Source organism: Thunnus thynnus, chromosome 24 (assembly GCF_963924715.1).
Source record: "Thunnus thynnus chromosome 24, fThuThy2.1, whole genome shotgun sequence".
In the NCBI taxonomy this organism is placed as follows: Eukaryota; Metazoa; Chordata; class Actinopteri; order Scombriformes; family Scombridae; genus Thunnus; species Thunnus thynnus.
In genome coordinates this window covers 15,774,716-15,793,872 of record NC_089540.1, presented here as the reverse complement: position 1 = coordinate 15,793,872, position 19,157 = coordinate 15,774,716, and the positions used below count along the sequence as shown (strand labels likewise).

General features: G+C 37.9%; 2 protein-coding genes across 2 annotated transcripts in view; both read right to left on the bottom strand.

The window, feature by feature from the left end:
• LOC137177454 (CD48 antigen-like) overlaps positions 1-19,133 on the bottom strand; it is a 38,519-nt gene extending 19,386 nt beyond the window's left edge. Inside the window, exons 1-7 of the mRNA XM_067583794.1 lie at positions 19,091-19,133; positions 15,719-15,874; positions 14,913-15,038; positions 14,649-14,803; positions 1,851-1,935; positions 1,480-1,563; positions 434-460 (exon numbers count right to left, since the gene is read on the bottom strand). Coding sequence (XP_067439895.1) covers positions 434-460; positions 1,480-1,563; positions 1,851-1,935; positions 14,649-14,803; positions 14,913-15,038; positions 15,719-15,874; positions 19,091-19,133 — 676 coding nt within the window. The remainder of the gene's footprint in view (positions 1-433; positions 461-1,479; positions 1,564-1,850; positions 1,936-14,648; positions 14,804-14,912; positions 15,039-15,718; positions 15,875-19,090) is intronic.
• The window catches only part of LOC137177249 (uncharacterized), a 185,633-nt gene that overhangs the window by 117,973 nt on the left and 48,503 nt on the right, over positions 1-19,157 (bottom strand). The window lies entirely within an intron of this gene.

The window sequence follows — 19,157 nt, the reverse complement described above, 5'->3', positions numbered from 1 at the left end:
TGATGAGATCAGTACTAAATGATAAAAGAATTGTCACAACCACAATACATCTGTCAGACAGTCAAACTTCTAGTTTACTGCAGTTATCACGGTTCAAGAAAAAAAAAAATTAGTTGTTCTTACCCGTATCCCAGTTTTTGAGGAACTCTGTGAAATAAATAAAGAATTGTCACAACCATGATGCATTTATCACACAGTGAATCCATATTAGAAGTTTTTTAATTGCTGTTATTCAAAAAAATGTTGGTCAGATATGTCTTGTCAGTACTTAGTTGCAAATAAATCTATTTGTCAGAATACATGTTTTAGTGTTATCTGTTAAAACTAACAGCGGTATGATTGATGACTGTAAAACTTAATTTGTTTGTCATGTTAAATACTCTGAAATTATTAAAGACAAATAGGTGACCAATGTGAAAATGTTCTATCTTACCTTGCCATCTCCTGACAGCAGCTTCTCCTGTATTGAAGATGAATAAGTGTGTGTTAACTCACTGGAATTCTTCATTAATCATGTTTTATTTCATAATTAGGTTTTATAAGTTACATTTTCTTTTGTGAATGTCAAACTTGTGCAACATGGGTATTAATAATACATTTGTAACATTCATAACTGCTCTTTTATCTGGTGGTTTTGTTTAGTTGAGAAAGTTGTAGAGATTAAATTCCTGAATTAATTACAGATGTTGAAGGTGGCCTTTACAAACACAGGTTCTCATTAACAAATAGAACAATATTAATAGTATTAACAGAGTGGACAATATGTGTAGAGTCATGAGAGATGGGTTTTCCTAATACTCTGACAATGTTCTCAGAGGTGAGGAAGAATCAGCCAAAGAAAATGTATCTCAACCCATTAAATCTATCTATCTATTATTTTACCACAATTTAATTGTGTAATTAATACCTTGTTCTGATTTTTTTTCATTATTTACAACTTTCTGTAAAAAGCAATACAAATATATTATTTTTTGTTTTGTTGAACATGTAGTTTTTTTGTTTTTAAAACACTAAGTGATTTCACAGTCAAAGTAATCTTTAAATTAACATTTTTGCCTTCAGTACTGTAGATGGAGACATGAAAGGTAGTGATGTTGCAGTTATTTGTTATGAGCTTTAACCACTAAGACAACAAGTCGACCCTGAAACATCCTTTTATGCAGATTCATCAAACATCTGGAGAGAATCTCTTGGTGTTGGTTGTGGTTGTGGTTGTTTGCATGAGGATAGAAACTTCCTGTCTCTTAACATGAAAATACATCATCAGGACAAATATTGTTGGTAGAATCACACTCTTGAAAGAACTTGAATATGTATGATGCACAACTATAATCGGTTAAATTTACAGAAATATTAATATAGCACACCTAAAGAAATATAAAGAATGTAAATTCAAGTCAAAGATTTGATTTATATCAAACCACCAAAATACAGTATATTTAGTGCACCAAATAAATACAATATTTTGTGACTTCTTACGTTTTCTCCTTTTGTATATTAAGATGATGATGAACACAACCAGAATACATACTAATATGTAGATGAATGTCCATATCAGAACCCCTACAAAAAATGAAAGAGTTAATAATTAAAACAACAAATGGTTTACAAGGACACTGTATTGTGTTCTAATTTTGTTAGCTGATCACATCTTTGATAATGCACTCTGAGGTGACCCAATACAGAAAAAGAATAAACTCCAAGCTCGTCATTTAGTCATTTAATGCTGTTAGAACATGTTTTGTAACTCCTATGAGGACATTGAGTACATTGTCATGTTTAGTAAAAACAGTAAGATGCATTAGTACATTAATGTGTTACAGCAGATATTTGTTGGTGTGATAACTCACGTTTGATGAAGGGGTTTGGGACTTTTTCACTGATGTTGGAGCTGACTGGGTTTTTAAACGTACAACTGAACCACGGCTCGTCTTTCTAGAAATTGAGAGAAAAAAAAATTAACTAACCGCTCATAAACCAAATTAAAAGATCTTTTGAGGAGCTCACTTTGTCTTTTTACAGTAGATCCAGATTACCAACAATAACATCAGAGACAACACAGTGATGTGGTGAAAGGAAGGATGTGTGATGATATCGTTCAAAGGAAGAGCTGGCGAAATTCTTGTTTTGTAGACGTTTATTAGACGATGGCCATCGGGTCCATTCCATATACAAAGATGGTCTGGGCAATGTACCACTGTCGATGCACAGCTTATATAGGGTTACACATCTGTATCTTATCATATGAATAACATGTTTTCCAGGGGCACTACCTCCGTTGGGAGCCATCCATCAAGTGATTGACAGCTATCTCACAACATATTATGTGTCACAACATGCCCACATCTGGAACCGTTCCAAACTTAACCATGGATCCATTGTTTGTATCTAAAAAGCCACCCAGAAGGGCTATGCCATTTTACCCAAGGTGTCATACAGACCAGGGAATGTTTCTGTCACACGTCCAACATCCAAAATCAGTAAAATACATAGGGTCATATAAAATCATACTAACATGTGGCTACTTAGTCATTTAGTCATCAGTTTTTCACTATATATACTGTGTTACATCCTGTTTTATTTTGGTGTTTCCTGTTCCCTCTAGGTTGATCATTGTTTGACAGGCACCTGTGCTGATTAGTGGGGCTGAGTCTATATAGGCCAGTCCTCTTTGTTCAGCTCTCTCTCTCTCCATCCTGCTGCAGCAGCACCTTTTTTGGTGTTAGGTATCCGGCCTTCCTTTATTCATTCATGTTTCATTAAGGTTCTGTAATAAATTCACATGTAGCACTTTACTACTGGTGTAGTCTCCATTATTATGTTAGGTGTTTGAGCCAGCCGTAACAACTGTAATCCACTATTTAGCACGTCTGCAAGACTGAATTATCCAGTATAAATTATAGTGTACTAGCATGATTTGGTAGAATACTAAAACCTTATTTGGGCAATCTCTAACATCTTCTTGATTTTTTCTCTATCACAAATAGATATAAAGTAATTAACAGAGAAACCTGTCAAGTTTTCTAATATCACATTTTTATCACACACAAGACTGTATGGGAAACAAAAGATACAAAAACACTGTAATTGCCACATCTGGTTTATAGAGGATCAAAAGTGTCACAGAAATAGTAATAAATCATTTCATTTATTAACATCTAATTGTACAGTGAAGAAGAATACCCTTTGGGAGCAGACTCAATCATCAAAGGAGAACACATTTAGTTTGGAGACCTGATAATCGAATAACGTCTGAGACAACTCTCTGATCAAACATATGCCAAGTTTGTGTCCTTTCCACCTCCTGACCCCTGCTGATGTGACCTCTCCTGTATTGCCCCTGGATTTGCCTTGATCTTGTATGTAAATGCCCTCCCTTTCTACCCCTTTGTCTACCATTTGTTAGTCACCCTCCTGACCTCTACTGATCTGACCCCCCCCGACGTGCCCCTGGCAAACCATGATCTTGTATGCAAATGCCCTCACTACTTTGATCCATACTGTAGCTTTTGTTCACCATTTGGTGCTTTGATCTTTACTGTATAAAGTCTCTCCACTTCTTCTGCTCTGGGTCAGTCTACTGTATCAGACCAGCTCTGTGTCAGTATGCTCACCGCATTTCCGGAATGCTATTAAACCACTTCCACCACAGCAAACTTTGAACAAGGACTTGAGTGAAATTTCTTCAACAAATGGTGCCGTGACCCGGATGGCAAGAGACCTTCAACGGAGACTCCTTTCCCAGACCAAAAACACACCAGTGACCAAATCCAAATTTCAGAGGTAAGGTCCTTTTGAAAACCTAATTACTGTTGCTGTGTATTGTTGGAGGTCTGTGGAATTGGAGTCCCGGAGAAGGGTGACGCCATCCTGATTTTAAGTAAGTTTGCTGTGTGGTTGTGTATGGGGGTTAATGAGATGTGTTCTCTGTAAGATGTTTCTGGAGACGTTTAGGAACGCTTGTAGTTTCATAACTGAGGTTACTTGCTTCTTCCTTGCCTTAGAATCTGACTCGCTCTTCTTAAGGTTTTATATCTCCAGTAATATCCAGTTACAGATAAAATGGCCATTATGAACTAGATCCTGACGAGGATAGGACCAAGGGTTGGTCCCCAGTGTTTGGGAAACACTGAGAGATAGTCTGTGGAGATGTTTCTGTAGATGTTTAGGAAACGCTTGTAGTTTCATAACCTAGGAATCTTGACTTTGTTGTGAGGTTACTTGCTTCTTCCTTGCCTTAGAATCTGACTCGCTCTTCTTAAGGTTTTATATCTCCAGTAACATCCAGTGACAGATAAATAGATCCTGATGAGGATAAGACCAAGGGTTGGTCCACAGTGTTTGGGTAACACTGAGAAATAGTCCAAAAGGGGACTAGTGAGTAGGCCTACGCAGGTTCCAGTGAAGAAGTAGGGTGATTTGTTCTCCCAGGGATTGACTAGTTCTCCCAATACTCAGAAACAGGTATATTTCATTTGTAAGAATCTGACTCGCTCTCCTTACACAAAAAAATGATTTGTATCTTCTGAGTAGAATGTTGATTTGAAAGATTTGGTAAGTGAATTGTGGGCAAAAGTAGGTGTATATGAAAGTTGTTTTTTGAAGGGATTTTACAGAAGGAAAATGTAAGTTATTTTAGCAGAAGGTTTGGGAAAGTGTTGACTGGTCCTGTTAAATACATGTATGGTAAATGGTACCAAAAGCTTAAAATTTGTTGCAACATAAAAATAAAAAAAAAAAATAAGAAAACGTGATATAAAGAAAATAGAAATTGAAGTACGGAAAATAAATGTTGAAGGAACAACATTTACAACAAATAAGAGAAAATAAATGTTGAAGGAACAACATTTATAACAAATAAGAGAAAAATGTGGTAAAGAAAGAAATTAGCCACAAATGTAAAATCCTATGCAACTAAGAGTCTAGAAAGAAATAACACAACGCAGAGTTTAAACTAGTGCAACTAGTGTAACGACTAGAAAGAAATAACACAACGCAGAGTTAAAACTAATGAAACTAGTGCCACAGCTAGAAAGAAATAATACAACTCAAAGCATAAAACAATGCAGTATAACTAGAGAAAGAAAAAAAAACTAGAACCAAATGACCAACACAAATTCTAAAACAAAATACCACTTAAAATTGGATAAGTCTTCCGGAAGCACCAAAACAAATATGAATGATTAAATCAAAAGATTTAATCTCATATTGCAAAGTTTTTGTTGATGTTTGTCACTTCACGTATGTCTTTGTCTGTAACTGTTGAGGAACGCGTTTTATGTTTTCTTTTCCTTTTCCAAATCTCATATTGCAAAGTTTTGTTGATGTTTGTCACTTCACATGTGTCTTTGTCTGTAACTGTTGAGGAACGCGTTTCATGTTTTTTTTTCCTTTTCCAAATCTTAGAAAATGACTGTTGTAGGAATGATATGGTGATCTGAGACTAAACAAAATTGTTTGTAGATCAAATTATAACAGTTTTTTTCTAAGTATCTCACTACACAGGCGGAGCAGAGAAAATGGCAGAGAATCCCTGTAGGACTTCACAATTGGACAAAGTTGACCTCCTGGAAGAGGCATTGAGAATTCCTTCATTTGGGGTGAGAAATTGCTCATTTGCAGCAACCCAATCCACATCAAACCCTGTCTATGGCACCTCCAGCAGAAGACCTGTATCTGAAGGTCCTTTCACTGAAAGCATGTGAAGTTTCACAACTTCACACTCCTTTCTTCTGTCTGACACCTGTTGTGGAAATTTTCTCTCGAGAAAGAAGGCACATGGAGACATAAAGAAAGCATTAAACATTGTTACTTGTTGAAGCAGTTGTAAACACTGTACAATCCATCACATCATCAGTAACAATTATACAAATGTCCAAACACAAACAAAAATACAATCATCTTGTATTTTTGGAGAGAAAGCATGTTGTTCAGCTGGCCCTTTCCCTAAAGCCAGCCCTTTCTCTAAAGATTGTGAACTCAAACTAGACAGCTTTATACCTCTCCAGAAGCAAAGCTAAAAACAGTCTGGTCCCTAAATGGACACTTCCACAAACCGTTACACCTTCTTACAAACAAGTATGGTCTCTAAAACAGCAGGCTTAAGACAAATATCTCTAGCTAACCCCAGAGGTCAGCAAGCAACCCTCAGATAGAAACAGGTTCAAGAGTTCAACTAGCCTAGGAGTAGGATTTCTTCACCAACATGTGTCCCCAAAATGACGATGACATTACATCACATTCAGTTGATAACAAACATTGACTCCTTAGTTTGAAAACATTTGTAACATATATACAAAAGATTTATAAAATGATAACCTACTATTCAATTTTCTTTCACATTTCCTCCTTTTATCATTTGATAATCCTTTGTGCATATCAGAACTCAAGAGATCCCAAACTCAATACATTTTCCTTGAAACCTAAACACCTAAACACTTAATCATCATTACATTGCAACAAAAACACTACATCTGATGTAAAATTAAACCTCTTTCAACACATTCCAAAAAGGTAAACATGAGATGCCCTTTTGACAACCCACAAATCCTTGACTCTTCTTACATTAAGACATTCTCAAACATGAAACTGCATGTATTATACAACACTCAGTGTACAATAACTAGATGAAAAGTGTCTCATGATGATGAACAATGTCCCTTGCTGTGATGTTTCTCCTTGTCCCAGGGTCATATACCTGGGTTCGATAGTGACGATCTTACCAAACCTCTCAACACTGTCCCAGAAACTTGATTTTGCTCGTCCCAGCCTTGTGAGAACAACTCTTGCAGTCAGAGTTCAAGCAGGCTCTTCTCAGAACCAGTCTTGCTCAGACCCTTGCAGCCACTAGCTTATAGCAAGTGCTGAATCGAGTCCTTTTGTCCTCGTATTACACCAGGCTTATCCACACGACCCTCCTGGTCCTTCCTGTGGCTTTCTCACAGCCCTGGTGCCCCGAAGCAGCTTCAGTTTTGCTGTCCAAACTCAGTTCAGTGTCGTTCATGACCACATGCCTTCATGTGAAGGAGTTGGGGGAACTGCTGCACAGGGTTATTTTAGACCCTGCCTGTGTGTAGGCCTCTCTGCTTACTCTGTCCCACAAAACCTTTCAAAATGACTTGACACTCGATGACATCTTCAACAGTCCCATTTCGTCCAACCAAACTGTCCAAAACTCAAACACAGTCAATTAATAACAACATCACAGTTGAAACACGACTTAAAGACAGTTGAAACAGGTGTGGGCCAAAGCTACAGCATGTCATGTGTACCCTTTTAACACACATCATGTTTAACCATGCAATGCAACAACAAAACAGACATACACAAATTCTGTATCAGAGTTGTAGGTCTCTTCAGTTCCTCACTGATTCCCTCCTGTGTTCCATAATCTAAGCACATCTCCATCATCAGAAAGAGCCTAATCATGTGATGCATCAATAAAACAAACCCTTGTACAACCACTTAAACACAAACAATATTCAATAACTTTGGTTTCTTACTTAAGACCTATTTTTTATCTCAGATTCCTAAGAGAAGCATGTTGTAGACTCCCATATTGAGGAAATCCTGAATTCTTATGCCACTTTGGCAACAGAGCCATCATAACTCACTTTTCTTTTCTTTTTTTCTTTTTTTAAAATGTTTTTTCCACTTTTCCTTTACTCTCCCGAGTTTAACAGCTTATTGCTAACATTTGCTTTGGAAAGTTAAATCTTTTCTGAACTCTCCTCTCATTAACTTCTTTGCAGGTAGGAGCTGCAGACACATACCCGCACAGCAAAATGCAGTAACTCAAACAAAGAAAAACAGTACTGTACAGCACGGACTCGAACCGTACTAAGCGCTTCTTAACAATTTACGCAGGCTCACATATTGATAGAACTCTGATCTCACCTTGTATTTTAGGCTTTTTTGGGGACTCTAACCCCTTTTATTTATATGGCTTTTAGTTACGCAGGCTCACATATTGATGGAACTCTGATCTCACCTCGTATTGTACACAGGCTCACGTTTGTTGTTCCCGATCTTACCTCGCACTTTTAGCCCAGGGGACTCTAACCCCTATTAGCTTTTATCAAGGACTTTAACCTTGAAAGGGACCCTGGCAGCGGACTCTAACCCTGCCTCTTTTCTGTGCACTTTTTAGGCAAGAGAACACTTTTCTCTCACTTTAGGCAAATTCCCTAGGAATTCCCTCTCTAAGCTTAGAGTATCTATGACGCCATTAAAACTTCAACAACCACCAATGCATGCCTTCGAACTAAACTCCCTTCCTTTTCCTAAGAATTTTGGAGGCAAATAACAAATGCAATTTCCACAGAATTAATCACAATTACCAACAAACCAAAGATTGCTTACCACTGTCCCCATTTCCTGGAAGGTGACCCCAGCCTTCTCGCAAAAAGACCCTAACCTACATAGGTCCCCGAGGTTTCTGCAATCTCCTAGGATCGGTCCTGGCCACTGGACAGGTCAACTCTCCCAGGAAAAAGGCCAGTGGGTTAGCATCCCGGACGAGCCCCCAAATGTTGTGGAAATTTTCTCTCGAGAAAGAAGGCACATGGAGACATAAAGAAAGCATTAAACATTGTTACTTGTTGAAGCAGTTGTAAACACTGTACAATCCATCACATCATCAGTAACAATTATACAAATGTCCAAACACAAACAAAAATACAATCATCTTGTATTTTTGGAGAGAAAGCATGTTGTTCAGCTGGCCCTTTCCCTAAAGCCAGCCCTTTCTCTAAAGATTGTGAACTCAAACTAGACAGCTTTATACCTCTCCAGAAGCAAAGCTAAAAACAGTCTGGTCCCTAAATGGACACTTCCACAAACCGTTACACCTTCTTACAAACAAGTATGGTCTCTAAAACAGCAGGCTTAAGACAAATATCTCTAGCTAACCCCAGAGGTCAGCAAGCAACCCTCAGATAGAAACAGGTTCAAGAGTTCAACTAGCCTAGGAGTAGGATTTCTTCACCAACATGTGTCCCCAAAATGACGATGACATTACATCACATTCAGTTGATAACAAACATTGACTCCTTAGTTTGAAAACATTTGTAACATATATACAAAAGATTTATAAAATGATAACCTACTATTCAATTTTCTTTCACACACCACACCCGTAAATCTACTAGGGAGAGATTTGTTATGCAAACTAAACTGTACCATCTATTGTTCCCCAGACGGCATCTTTTTAGAGACTAATCAACATAACACAACAGCTGTGCTTGCAGCCCTAATAGATCAAAATCAACCCATTTGTGAAGAGAAGGGGAAAATCTATGATAGAATAGTGTCCAGTGTGCCCCCGTCAGTATGGGCTTCTTCTTCTAATGATGTTGGTTTGATTAAGACTGCAGAGACAGTACAAATATTACTGAAACAAAATGTCTCTCTGCCAAGGATTCCACAGTATCCTCTTTCACAGGAAAAGAGAGAAGACATTCGTCCTGTCATCCAGTCTTTACTTAACCAAGGAATATTAGTGCCATGCAACAGTCCATGTAATACACCTATACTTCCCGTGAAGAAACCAGGTAAACCAGAATATAGATTCGTACAGGATTTACGAGCTATCAATACAGTAGTACTTCCCCGTTTCCCTTTAGTTCCAAATCCAACTACTGTATTGTCTTCATTACCTGCTAACTCAACTCACTATACGGTACTTGATCTCTGCAGTGCCTTCTTTTCTGTCCCCTTACATACAGACAGCCAGTATTTGTTTGCATTCACCTATGATGGACAACAATATACTTTCACCAGATTACCTCAAGGTTACACTGAGTCACCTACAATATTTTCTCGTGCTTTACACAGTGACCTCAAAGATCTTTCATTTCCAGGAGGTTCAACCCTAATACAATATGTAGACGATTTACTTTTGGCCTCTCCTTCTGCTTCTGTTTGTGAAATTGACACTGTCATCCTTCTCAAGGCTTTAGCTGAAAAGGGTCACAAAACTTCACAAAAGAAAGCTCAGTTGTGTCAAAATGTGGTTCAGTATCTGGGACACACACTATCAGGTTCAACAAGAGTATTAACTGACTCCAGGATAAAAGCCATATTGCAAGTGCCCAAACCCACTACTATGTCACAAATGAAAACATTCTTAGGAATGACAGGATATTGCAGACAATGGGTAATTGATTATGCATCACTTGCAGCTCCACTCCAAGAGATGTCCAAACCCTCAACATGTTCCCAGCCACTCACCTGGTCACCACAAGCCGAGGAATCTTTTAATAAGCTAAAACAGGAACTGTTGTCAGCTCCTGCACTAGGACTGCCTGACTATAATCAATCCTTCAACCTATTTGTGCATGAGAAATGTGGATTTGCACAATCTGTTCTTACTCAGCGCCATAATTCTGCTTACAGACCTGTTGCTTATTTCTCCTCCAAATTAGACCCAGTAGAGAGAGGACTTCCACCTTGTCTAAAAGCTGTAGCTGCAGCTGCACTTGCAATCAACAAATCTGCTGATATTGTTCTAGGTTCGCCACTCACAGTCATGGTCCCGCATGATGCACTCACCCTAATCACCAGAGAGGCACACAGACATGTGACAGGGACCAGAGAGGCAAAATATGTACTAACACTCACTGCTCCACACATTACACTCAAAAGATGTACCATCCTTAACCCTGCTACACTTCTACCTACAGAAGAGGATGGTGATAACTCATAACTGCATGGATGTCATCTCTTGTTCATCTAAACCTCGTCCTGACCTTTCAGAAACTCCTATCCCTAACTCTGATCTTGTTTTCTATACTGATGGCTCTGCTTATAGAGAAAATGGAGTGCCATATGCAGGGTATGCAATTTGTCAATTAATATTAATAATAATTAATAATTTTTCAATTATTGAAAACGTCGCCCTGCCACCCTCAAGCTCCGCCCAAGTAGCTGAGTTGCATGCAATGACGGAGCCTGCTACCTGGCCAAAGGTAAAACTGTTACCATTTACACCGACTCCAGGTATGCTTTTGGATGTTTATATGACTTTGGCATGTTATGGGCGAACCGAGGATTCATTACATCCTCGGGGACACCCGTTAAACATGACAAATTCATCGATGAACTGTTAGATGCATGTCAACTACCTTCATCTATTGCAGTTGTTAAGTGTGAAGCCCACACCAAATCCAACGATCCTGTTTCAAACGGCAATGCTTTGGCTGACCATGCGGCCAAAACAGCTGCCAAAATTGGTAACCCTGTCCATGTTAAGCTCTGTCCTTCCATACCTGCTAACGACCTTGCTTCTCTTAATGATGTAGCCCTCTTACAGTAGACTGCTGATGTGGAGGAGCATAGGTTGTGGTTTTCCCATGGATGTAAATATGTAAATAACTTGTGGGTCCACAATGACGGCCGCATTGTGGCGCCTACGTCCCTGTACCCATGGCTTGCACGCATGTCACATGGCTTATCGCATGTAAGTAAAGGAGGAATGTGTCTGACAGTGTTGAAAGACTGGTATGCTCCAGGATTTACATCGTATGCCCAAAAGTACTGTAAGAAATGTTTGATTTGTCAACAGCACAACCCTGGGAAAACAGTACAGACAACAATGTCGACACATCCTCCCCCTCAGGGACCTTTGGAAACTCTACAGCTAGATTTTATTCATATGTCGAAATGTGATGGATATGATAATGTTCTTGTATGTATAGATATGTTTTCAAACTGGCCTGAAGCCTGGCCTTGCAAAAAGGCTGACTCTGCTTCTGTAGTGAAATGCTTGCTGAAAGACATTGTTCCAAGATTCGGCATCCCACAGAGCATCAACTCAGACAGAGGAACTCATTTCACTGGACAAATAACGACTGAACTCTGTAACTCACTGGGAATTAAACAAAGACTACATTATCCATACCATCCTCAGTCTGCAGGGCTAGTTGAACGGCAAAATGGTGTTCTGAAGAACAAACTAGCCAAACTGTGTGCTGAAACAGGTCTAAAATGAACATCACTATTGCCATTGGCCCTCATGTCAATGAGGACCACACCCATCAGGAAACACAAACTTACACCTCATGAGATTATTACGGGTAGACCAATGACTGTATCAAGTAATTCAATACTATGCATGAAGAAGATGGATCTTCATGCTATGGATGAATCAATGATATCATTCTGCTCTGCCCTAACCTCTGCTGTTCAGTCAATCCACAGACAAGTAAAAGCTGTCCAGTCTCCTCCTAGTGACCAGCCTTGCCATAACATCCAACCAGGGGACTGGGTCTGCATCAGAGAGTTCCGACGCAAGAACGCCCTGAAACCCCGCTGGTCCAAACCACAACACGTCCTGCTTACCACCAACACAGCAATCAAGTGTGAAGGTCGCCCCACGTGGGTCCACGCATCCCACTGTAAGAAGACGCCTCCCCCACCATGCACCTGAAAACGGCAGGACCCATCTTCATCCTGTGGGCTGTCTTCTTCACCTGTGGGCCCGTAGAGGGGTGGCTGCAGCTCTGGGAAGAAACTCCTCCCCCGAAGGACAACGCAGGGCTGACAGCCCCAGAAGAAGAGGTACAGCACCCGCAGCCGCCGGAGGAGAAGAGGAGCACCGCAGGGCCCAGAGCCCCAGAAGAAGAGGCACACCGCCCGCAGCCGCCGGACGAGAAGAGGAGCACCGCAGGGCCCAGAGCCCCAGAAGAGGAGGTACAGCGCCCGCAACCGCCGGAGAACAAGAGGAACACCGCAGGACCTAGAGCCCCAGAACAACATGTACAACACCCACCGAGAGTCATAACAGACACCAGAGACCCAGGAAAAGATACACGACAAACCCCAACACACTCACAGCCATCAAAGGAACAGATCAGACGATCCTACAAACATCACAAACGAGACCTTTCGATACAACAACAGGGGAACACACCCATAACAGTGCTCCCATTCCAAGTTACGGAGCCATGGCAGCTTTGGATCAAATAAGAGACCTTTCTCATGCGGCTGAAGATCTTGCAAACACTACCGCAAAAGGCATGTCCATGTTCTCACAATGAAATGACTGCTGTGAGAAGAATGACTTTACAAAATCATGCTGCTCTGGATTATTTACTGGCTTCTCAAGGAGGAACCTGTGCAGTAATTGGAGCTGAATGTTGTATTTTCATACCTGACCACAATGCCACCATACAAGAAATAACTAACCATTTGAATAATATTGCCAAAACATTACATAACCCTGTCACCACTGGTCTGTTTGATTGGTTTAAACAGAAATTAGGAGCATTAGGTTATGTAATCTTTGAAATTGTCTTGCTTGGATTTGGAGTCTTGACTGTTGTAAGCCGTTTGATCACCTGTCTTAAATCCATTTGTAACTCATTTATCACTCAAACAACCACTAAAATCATGTACACCACTGCAACTCCACCTATCCTACCAATAGAGTTGGAAAATGCAGACTTTTTGTTTAAAATTGAAGTAGATTTAGACTAAGTAGACTGTAGCCACATTCAAAAAAAAAAAAAAAAAGTGTGGATTGAAGAAGAATACCCTTTGGGAGCAGACTCAATCATCAAAGGAGAACACATTTAGTTTGGAGACCTGATAATCAAATAACGTCTGAGACAACTCTCTGATCAAACATATGCCAAGTTTGTGTCCTTTCCACCTCCTGACCCCTGCTGATGTGACCTCTCCTGTATTGCCCCTGGATTTGCCTTGATCTTGTATGTAAATGCCCTCCCTTTCTACCCCTTTGTCTACCATTTGTTAGTCACCCTCCTGACCTCTACTGATCTGACCCCCCCCGACGTGCCCCTGGCAAACCATGATCTTGTATGTAAATGCCCTCACTACTTTGATCCATACTGTAGCTTTTGTTCACCATTTGGTGCTTTGATCTTTACTGTATAAAGTCTCTCCACTTCTTCTGCTCTGGGTCAGTCTACTGTATCAGACCAGCTCTGTGTCAGTATGCTCACCGCATTTTTGGAATGCTATTAAACCACTTCCACCACAGCAAACTTTGAACAAGGACTTGAGTGAAATTTCTTCAACAACAGTAAATACAGGAATTAATAAATTAATTTACAAATTAAGTAATATGATGCTTTATTACTATTTGCCATGACACATGTGGAGATATTCAGAGTTTTAAAAATGCCTGAACAGTGAAGGTTTAAACTTGTAACGAAATATCTTTGAATGTTTTGTGAAACTATGACGTTCATATAAAATATTAGATCATCTCAACAGTTGCCTGTTAATTGGATAAAAATAAAAATGTCCAACCTTGTATCCAAATGCAGCTCTTGTTGTCACTTTTTATGACTTTACAGAGACAAGTCTGGCCCTTTCCATGATCTGAAATCTTTATTTTCTGCAGGTTTGTTCATGTTGCTGTTCAGTTTATTTAATTATATATTGTTTATTTACCAGAGACAATGCACAACATATTTAATATACCAGATATAGTTAAAGCTAATTTCAGAAATACTCTAAACTGTCTAAATATCCTAAACTGCACAGCCTAGATTCTGCCTCAGCTGGTCACCAACTGATGCCTGAATATGTGAATCGATTTAAAAACTAGATTATGGTTTATTCTTGCAACATGATTTATCTGTTACTGATGAGACACACAAACATCATTATCCTGTGTTTACCATTGTTATTTTATGCTCCTTGGTTGAAGACCACGTCGTGTTACCTGACGTCCACCAGTAGGTGACTGGTTCAGCACCTGTGGTATCGCCAGTACAGGTGAGGACACAGTAGATCATCATACACCAAACAGAGACGGTGGGTTTAGAGACAGGAGCTGATAGAAAAAGAAACAAAAAGACATTTCCTTTAAATTTATGGCCGTTTCCTTTAAATTTATGGCCGTTTTGATGAACTAAGACAAACTACACAATTCCTCCACTTACAGATAACCAGGAGTTCAGTCTTGCTGGTGACTTTGTTGTTGATCTCTACTGTGTAGCTGCCGCTGTCGTCTGGAGTCAGTCCTGTGATCTTCAGCGCTCCAGTTAAAGTGTTCAGCCTACCACGATCTGCAAAAATGCACAGGTTTAGCTGCTAAACAGGGATTTTTAGTCATTGGTCACTTAAGAGTGGTCAGCTGGAGAAATATGCACTTTAAAACACTAAAAATGTTTGTAGAACAGCTGATTTTCATACAAAAAAAGTCTAGTTTTCATTTCCCTCACGCAAGTGAATCCCTTTTTATAACCCTAATTCCATTCATTTACCCATTGATAATTATATAATTATAAAGTATTTAATTGGCTTTTACAGGAATAATGAAATAATAAATCTATGGATTGCAACATATTCAGATATTTGGGGATTATCTGCACAATTTACAGACTTTTTTGACCAAAAACACTTTAGATTGATATCTTATTTAACAATACACCTTTAAAGGGCCTTAAAATTTTAATAAAGGTGAAAATTCAGCGTTAGTATTAATTGTATTTGTCAAATTTATTGGGCTATACTCCTTAAAGAACTAAATTCGTGCAGAAAACACATTAAAACCCCTGTATTATTATACAATCCATTAATATAGCCAAAATCTGGGATGAACCTATTAAATACTGTAAAATAATTCCTTAAAATATAAATTAAAATAAAATTCTAACGAAAATCTCAACCTAAATGTATTTGAGACTAATGTGTAAAATCCTTGATCTCTGGCTACCAAACAGCTTGATTTAGATTTAAGTGGTACCTTTGAATTGTCGGTACGCGAAAGTCTCGTCTCCATTCCGAAACCACTCTATGGCAATACTGGGTCCATGTGTCCATGCTATGCTCTTGATGGGATTCACTACAGAGTCTGGTGTGAGAACAGCTTCGTCACCTATTTTCCTGTAGAGTGGTTCTTCTGTAAAATAAAATAAAAACAAGTGAATGCAAATTTCTCTGTTCAAAATCGAGATGAAATGAAAAATGCTTTTTTAACTCCTTAAGATCACATCGCTGATCATATTGTGCACCTATTTAACAATATATGCCAAAAAATACAAAAAAAACAGTTTCTTTGTATTCTTATATCAAAGTATGATATGTGCTTACGCAGGCTTGAGCCAACCAATTTCAACCAATAGTCTCATAACATTCAGCCATCAATAATCTTTTCAACGTTCAAGTCAAATTCCTCCCAACGTTACGTACCGCCTGTCTGTCCTGTTTCACTCTGAAATACGTCACGATAAGGAAGTTAGATACTCTTGAAATGCCATTTCATCTGAACTTTAATTACTGAAATGTATTTTTTCTTAAATCAAGTATGTCCTGCTCTAGTTTTATATGGAGGGTTTTAAGAGCAGAAACTAAATGTATAAATACATAAATAATTATATAATCAAATCCTTCAGTGAATGACTAACTATGTAATTTAATGCTTAATTATCATAAATAAATAAATCACAAATTAAATGAGACATTAAATATATAAATGTTAAATTTACTTGTGTATTTCTCTATTTATTTTTTTATTTACACATTTGTATATTTATTTATTTATTTACTTATTCATTTATTCACACATTTATTCATCTATTTATAACTTTTATTTATTTATTTATTTATTTATACATTTATATATACCTTAATTTATCCATCGTGAAATTTGCTGCAGTGAAATATCCAAAGTCAGGGGGTCGGACTCTGCCCTGTGATTGGTGGTTGAAATTGAATCTGCTGCTTTTGCCTAAATCAAAATGGCAGCACCTGGTGCAGATTTTAATGAAATCTTGTGTGCTACAATGGTAAACATGTCGGCTGTAGCTGAACCGATGGAGGCACACGACAGTTCCTGTACTTTGTTAGATCAGTTTGACGGCTTCCCTGAAGGAGTTAGAATGATATCGACCCCGACTGACAAAGAAATGAATGGAGCTGTATTCACAATCCTGTGGAGATAGTGCAGCAACTGAGGCTGCAGGCTGACCAATCAGAGGCTTTAAACTGTCCCCTGACTTTTGATGAATGAAGTTGACAGATTTATTTCACTGCAGCAAATTACACTATGAATAAATGAAAATATATATAAATAAACAAATACAACTATAAATAGATACACGAACGTGTGAATACATTAATTAAGTAAATAAATTAATATACAAATGAATAAATAAATACACAAATAAATTTAACATTATATATTTAATGTCTCATTTAATTTGTGATTTATTTATTTATAGTGACAATTAAGCATTAAATTACATAATCATTTATTTATTCATTTATTGAAGCATTTTATTATTTAATTATATATTTATTAATTAATTTAAGCATTTCATTATATAATTATTTATGTATTTATATATTTAGTTTTGGCCATTAAAACCCTCCATATAAAATCTCCATACATCGGAGCACACACACACACACGCCTAAAAAAAATGAAAAAAGGGAAGGATCCAATTACTTTTTAAATCAAATTAATAAATAATAATTTAAAAAATTAAAAAATAAAAAGACAAATAGAAATCAAATCTCATTCATGTGGCACATCATAAAGAACTATATACAGATCATATGAAGAAAATTTTTTGAGTTCATAAAAGGAAAATGAAATCTCCTATTCAATCCATTGAGAGTGAAGGTATTCAGAGAGTGTGTTCAATATGTCTCCTTCTACACAATAACTATGTCCCTGTAGCCACCTCTCCTTGGAATATTCACAGTTTCTAAGAACATAGAATTATAACATCTAACAGGAATCCAATAAACCCAAAACCAAATTCTGTTCAGTTCATAGGAAACAAATAAAAAAAAAAAATACTACTACTACTACTACTACTAATAATAATAATAATAACAACAATAATAATGATGATCAAAAACAATAATAATAATAATAAAAAAAAATAAAACAAAACAAAATAAAATAAAATAAAATGCAAAAACCTCAATCATGTAGCAGATTTTTCACATAAAACCAATGAAACAAATGATGAAGTATTATCTTCAATTCAATGAAATCTCCTCATTCAACCCCTCGGGAATGAACGTATTCAGTGAGTGTATCCAGTACGTCTCCCTCTGTAGAAGGATTCTGTCTCTGCCACTTCTCCGTGGCATATTCACAGTTTCAATGCTCATGTAATGTAAGTCTGACAAACTATGGTTATGGCTGTTAAAATGCCTAGTCACAGATGATTTATCGTCATGATTGTGGATGGAACACTTATGCTCACAGATCCTAGTTTTTAATTCTTGTTTTGTTTCACCAACGTAATATAAATTACGTGGACATCTTAACAAATAAACAACATATTTGGTATTGCATGTAATCCTGCCTTTAACCTTAATCTCCACACCAGATATCAGGTGGGTGAAATGATTTCCCTGAATCATAGCATAACAATGTACACAATTATGACAAGGAAAGTTACCACTGGGAATCTGAGATAAAAAGTGCGTGTAACTCTCAGGTAAATCAGTCTTCACTAAGAGATCACGTAAATTGGAGGACCTCTTATAAAAATACCTGGGTGGAATTTGGAATGCACTCGCAATATGGGGGTTGCTCTCAAAAATATGCCAGTGTTTACTCACTACTTTTTGGAGTGGCTTGGAGATGGAACTGAATGTAGAAACTAATGTATAAAGTCTTTAATGTATACAGTTTTGTCGACTAGTGGAAAGGGATGTTATGGACTTATGTGCAGACAGTAAACGACAAACTTTGTCCTCTAATCTTTTATAGTCAGAGAAAAAAGCACTGGCTGAGTTGATGAATAATGATGACATCATTATACACCATGCAGACAAAGGTGGGGCCATTGTGGTTCAGGATAAAACTTTATACATTAAAGAACTGGAAAGACAATTAAGTGATAGAGATGTATACATCCCTATTCATACAGACCCCACTTTAAAGTTTGGTGCTGAAATTAAGACTGTCTTGAAACAAGCCCTACGGGAGGAACAAATCCATGAGGAGGAGTACAAATATATGGTTAGAAAGAGAATAGATAATCCAATACAACCAGTTATTGCACTTTTCCTAAAATTCATACAGACTTGACCCTGTTGTGTCAGTTGTGGATGTCTTTAACTAAGTCCACCTGTCCTGGATTGTGTTGATTGCCAGCATACACGCTGAGGAAAGGAGCCTGGCCTGAAACATCCATGTGGCAATTCAAATTAAAAGCAGT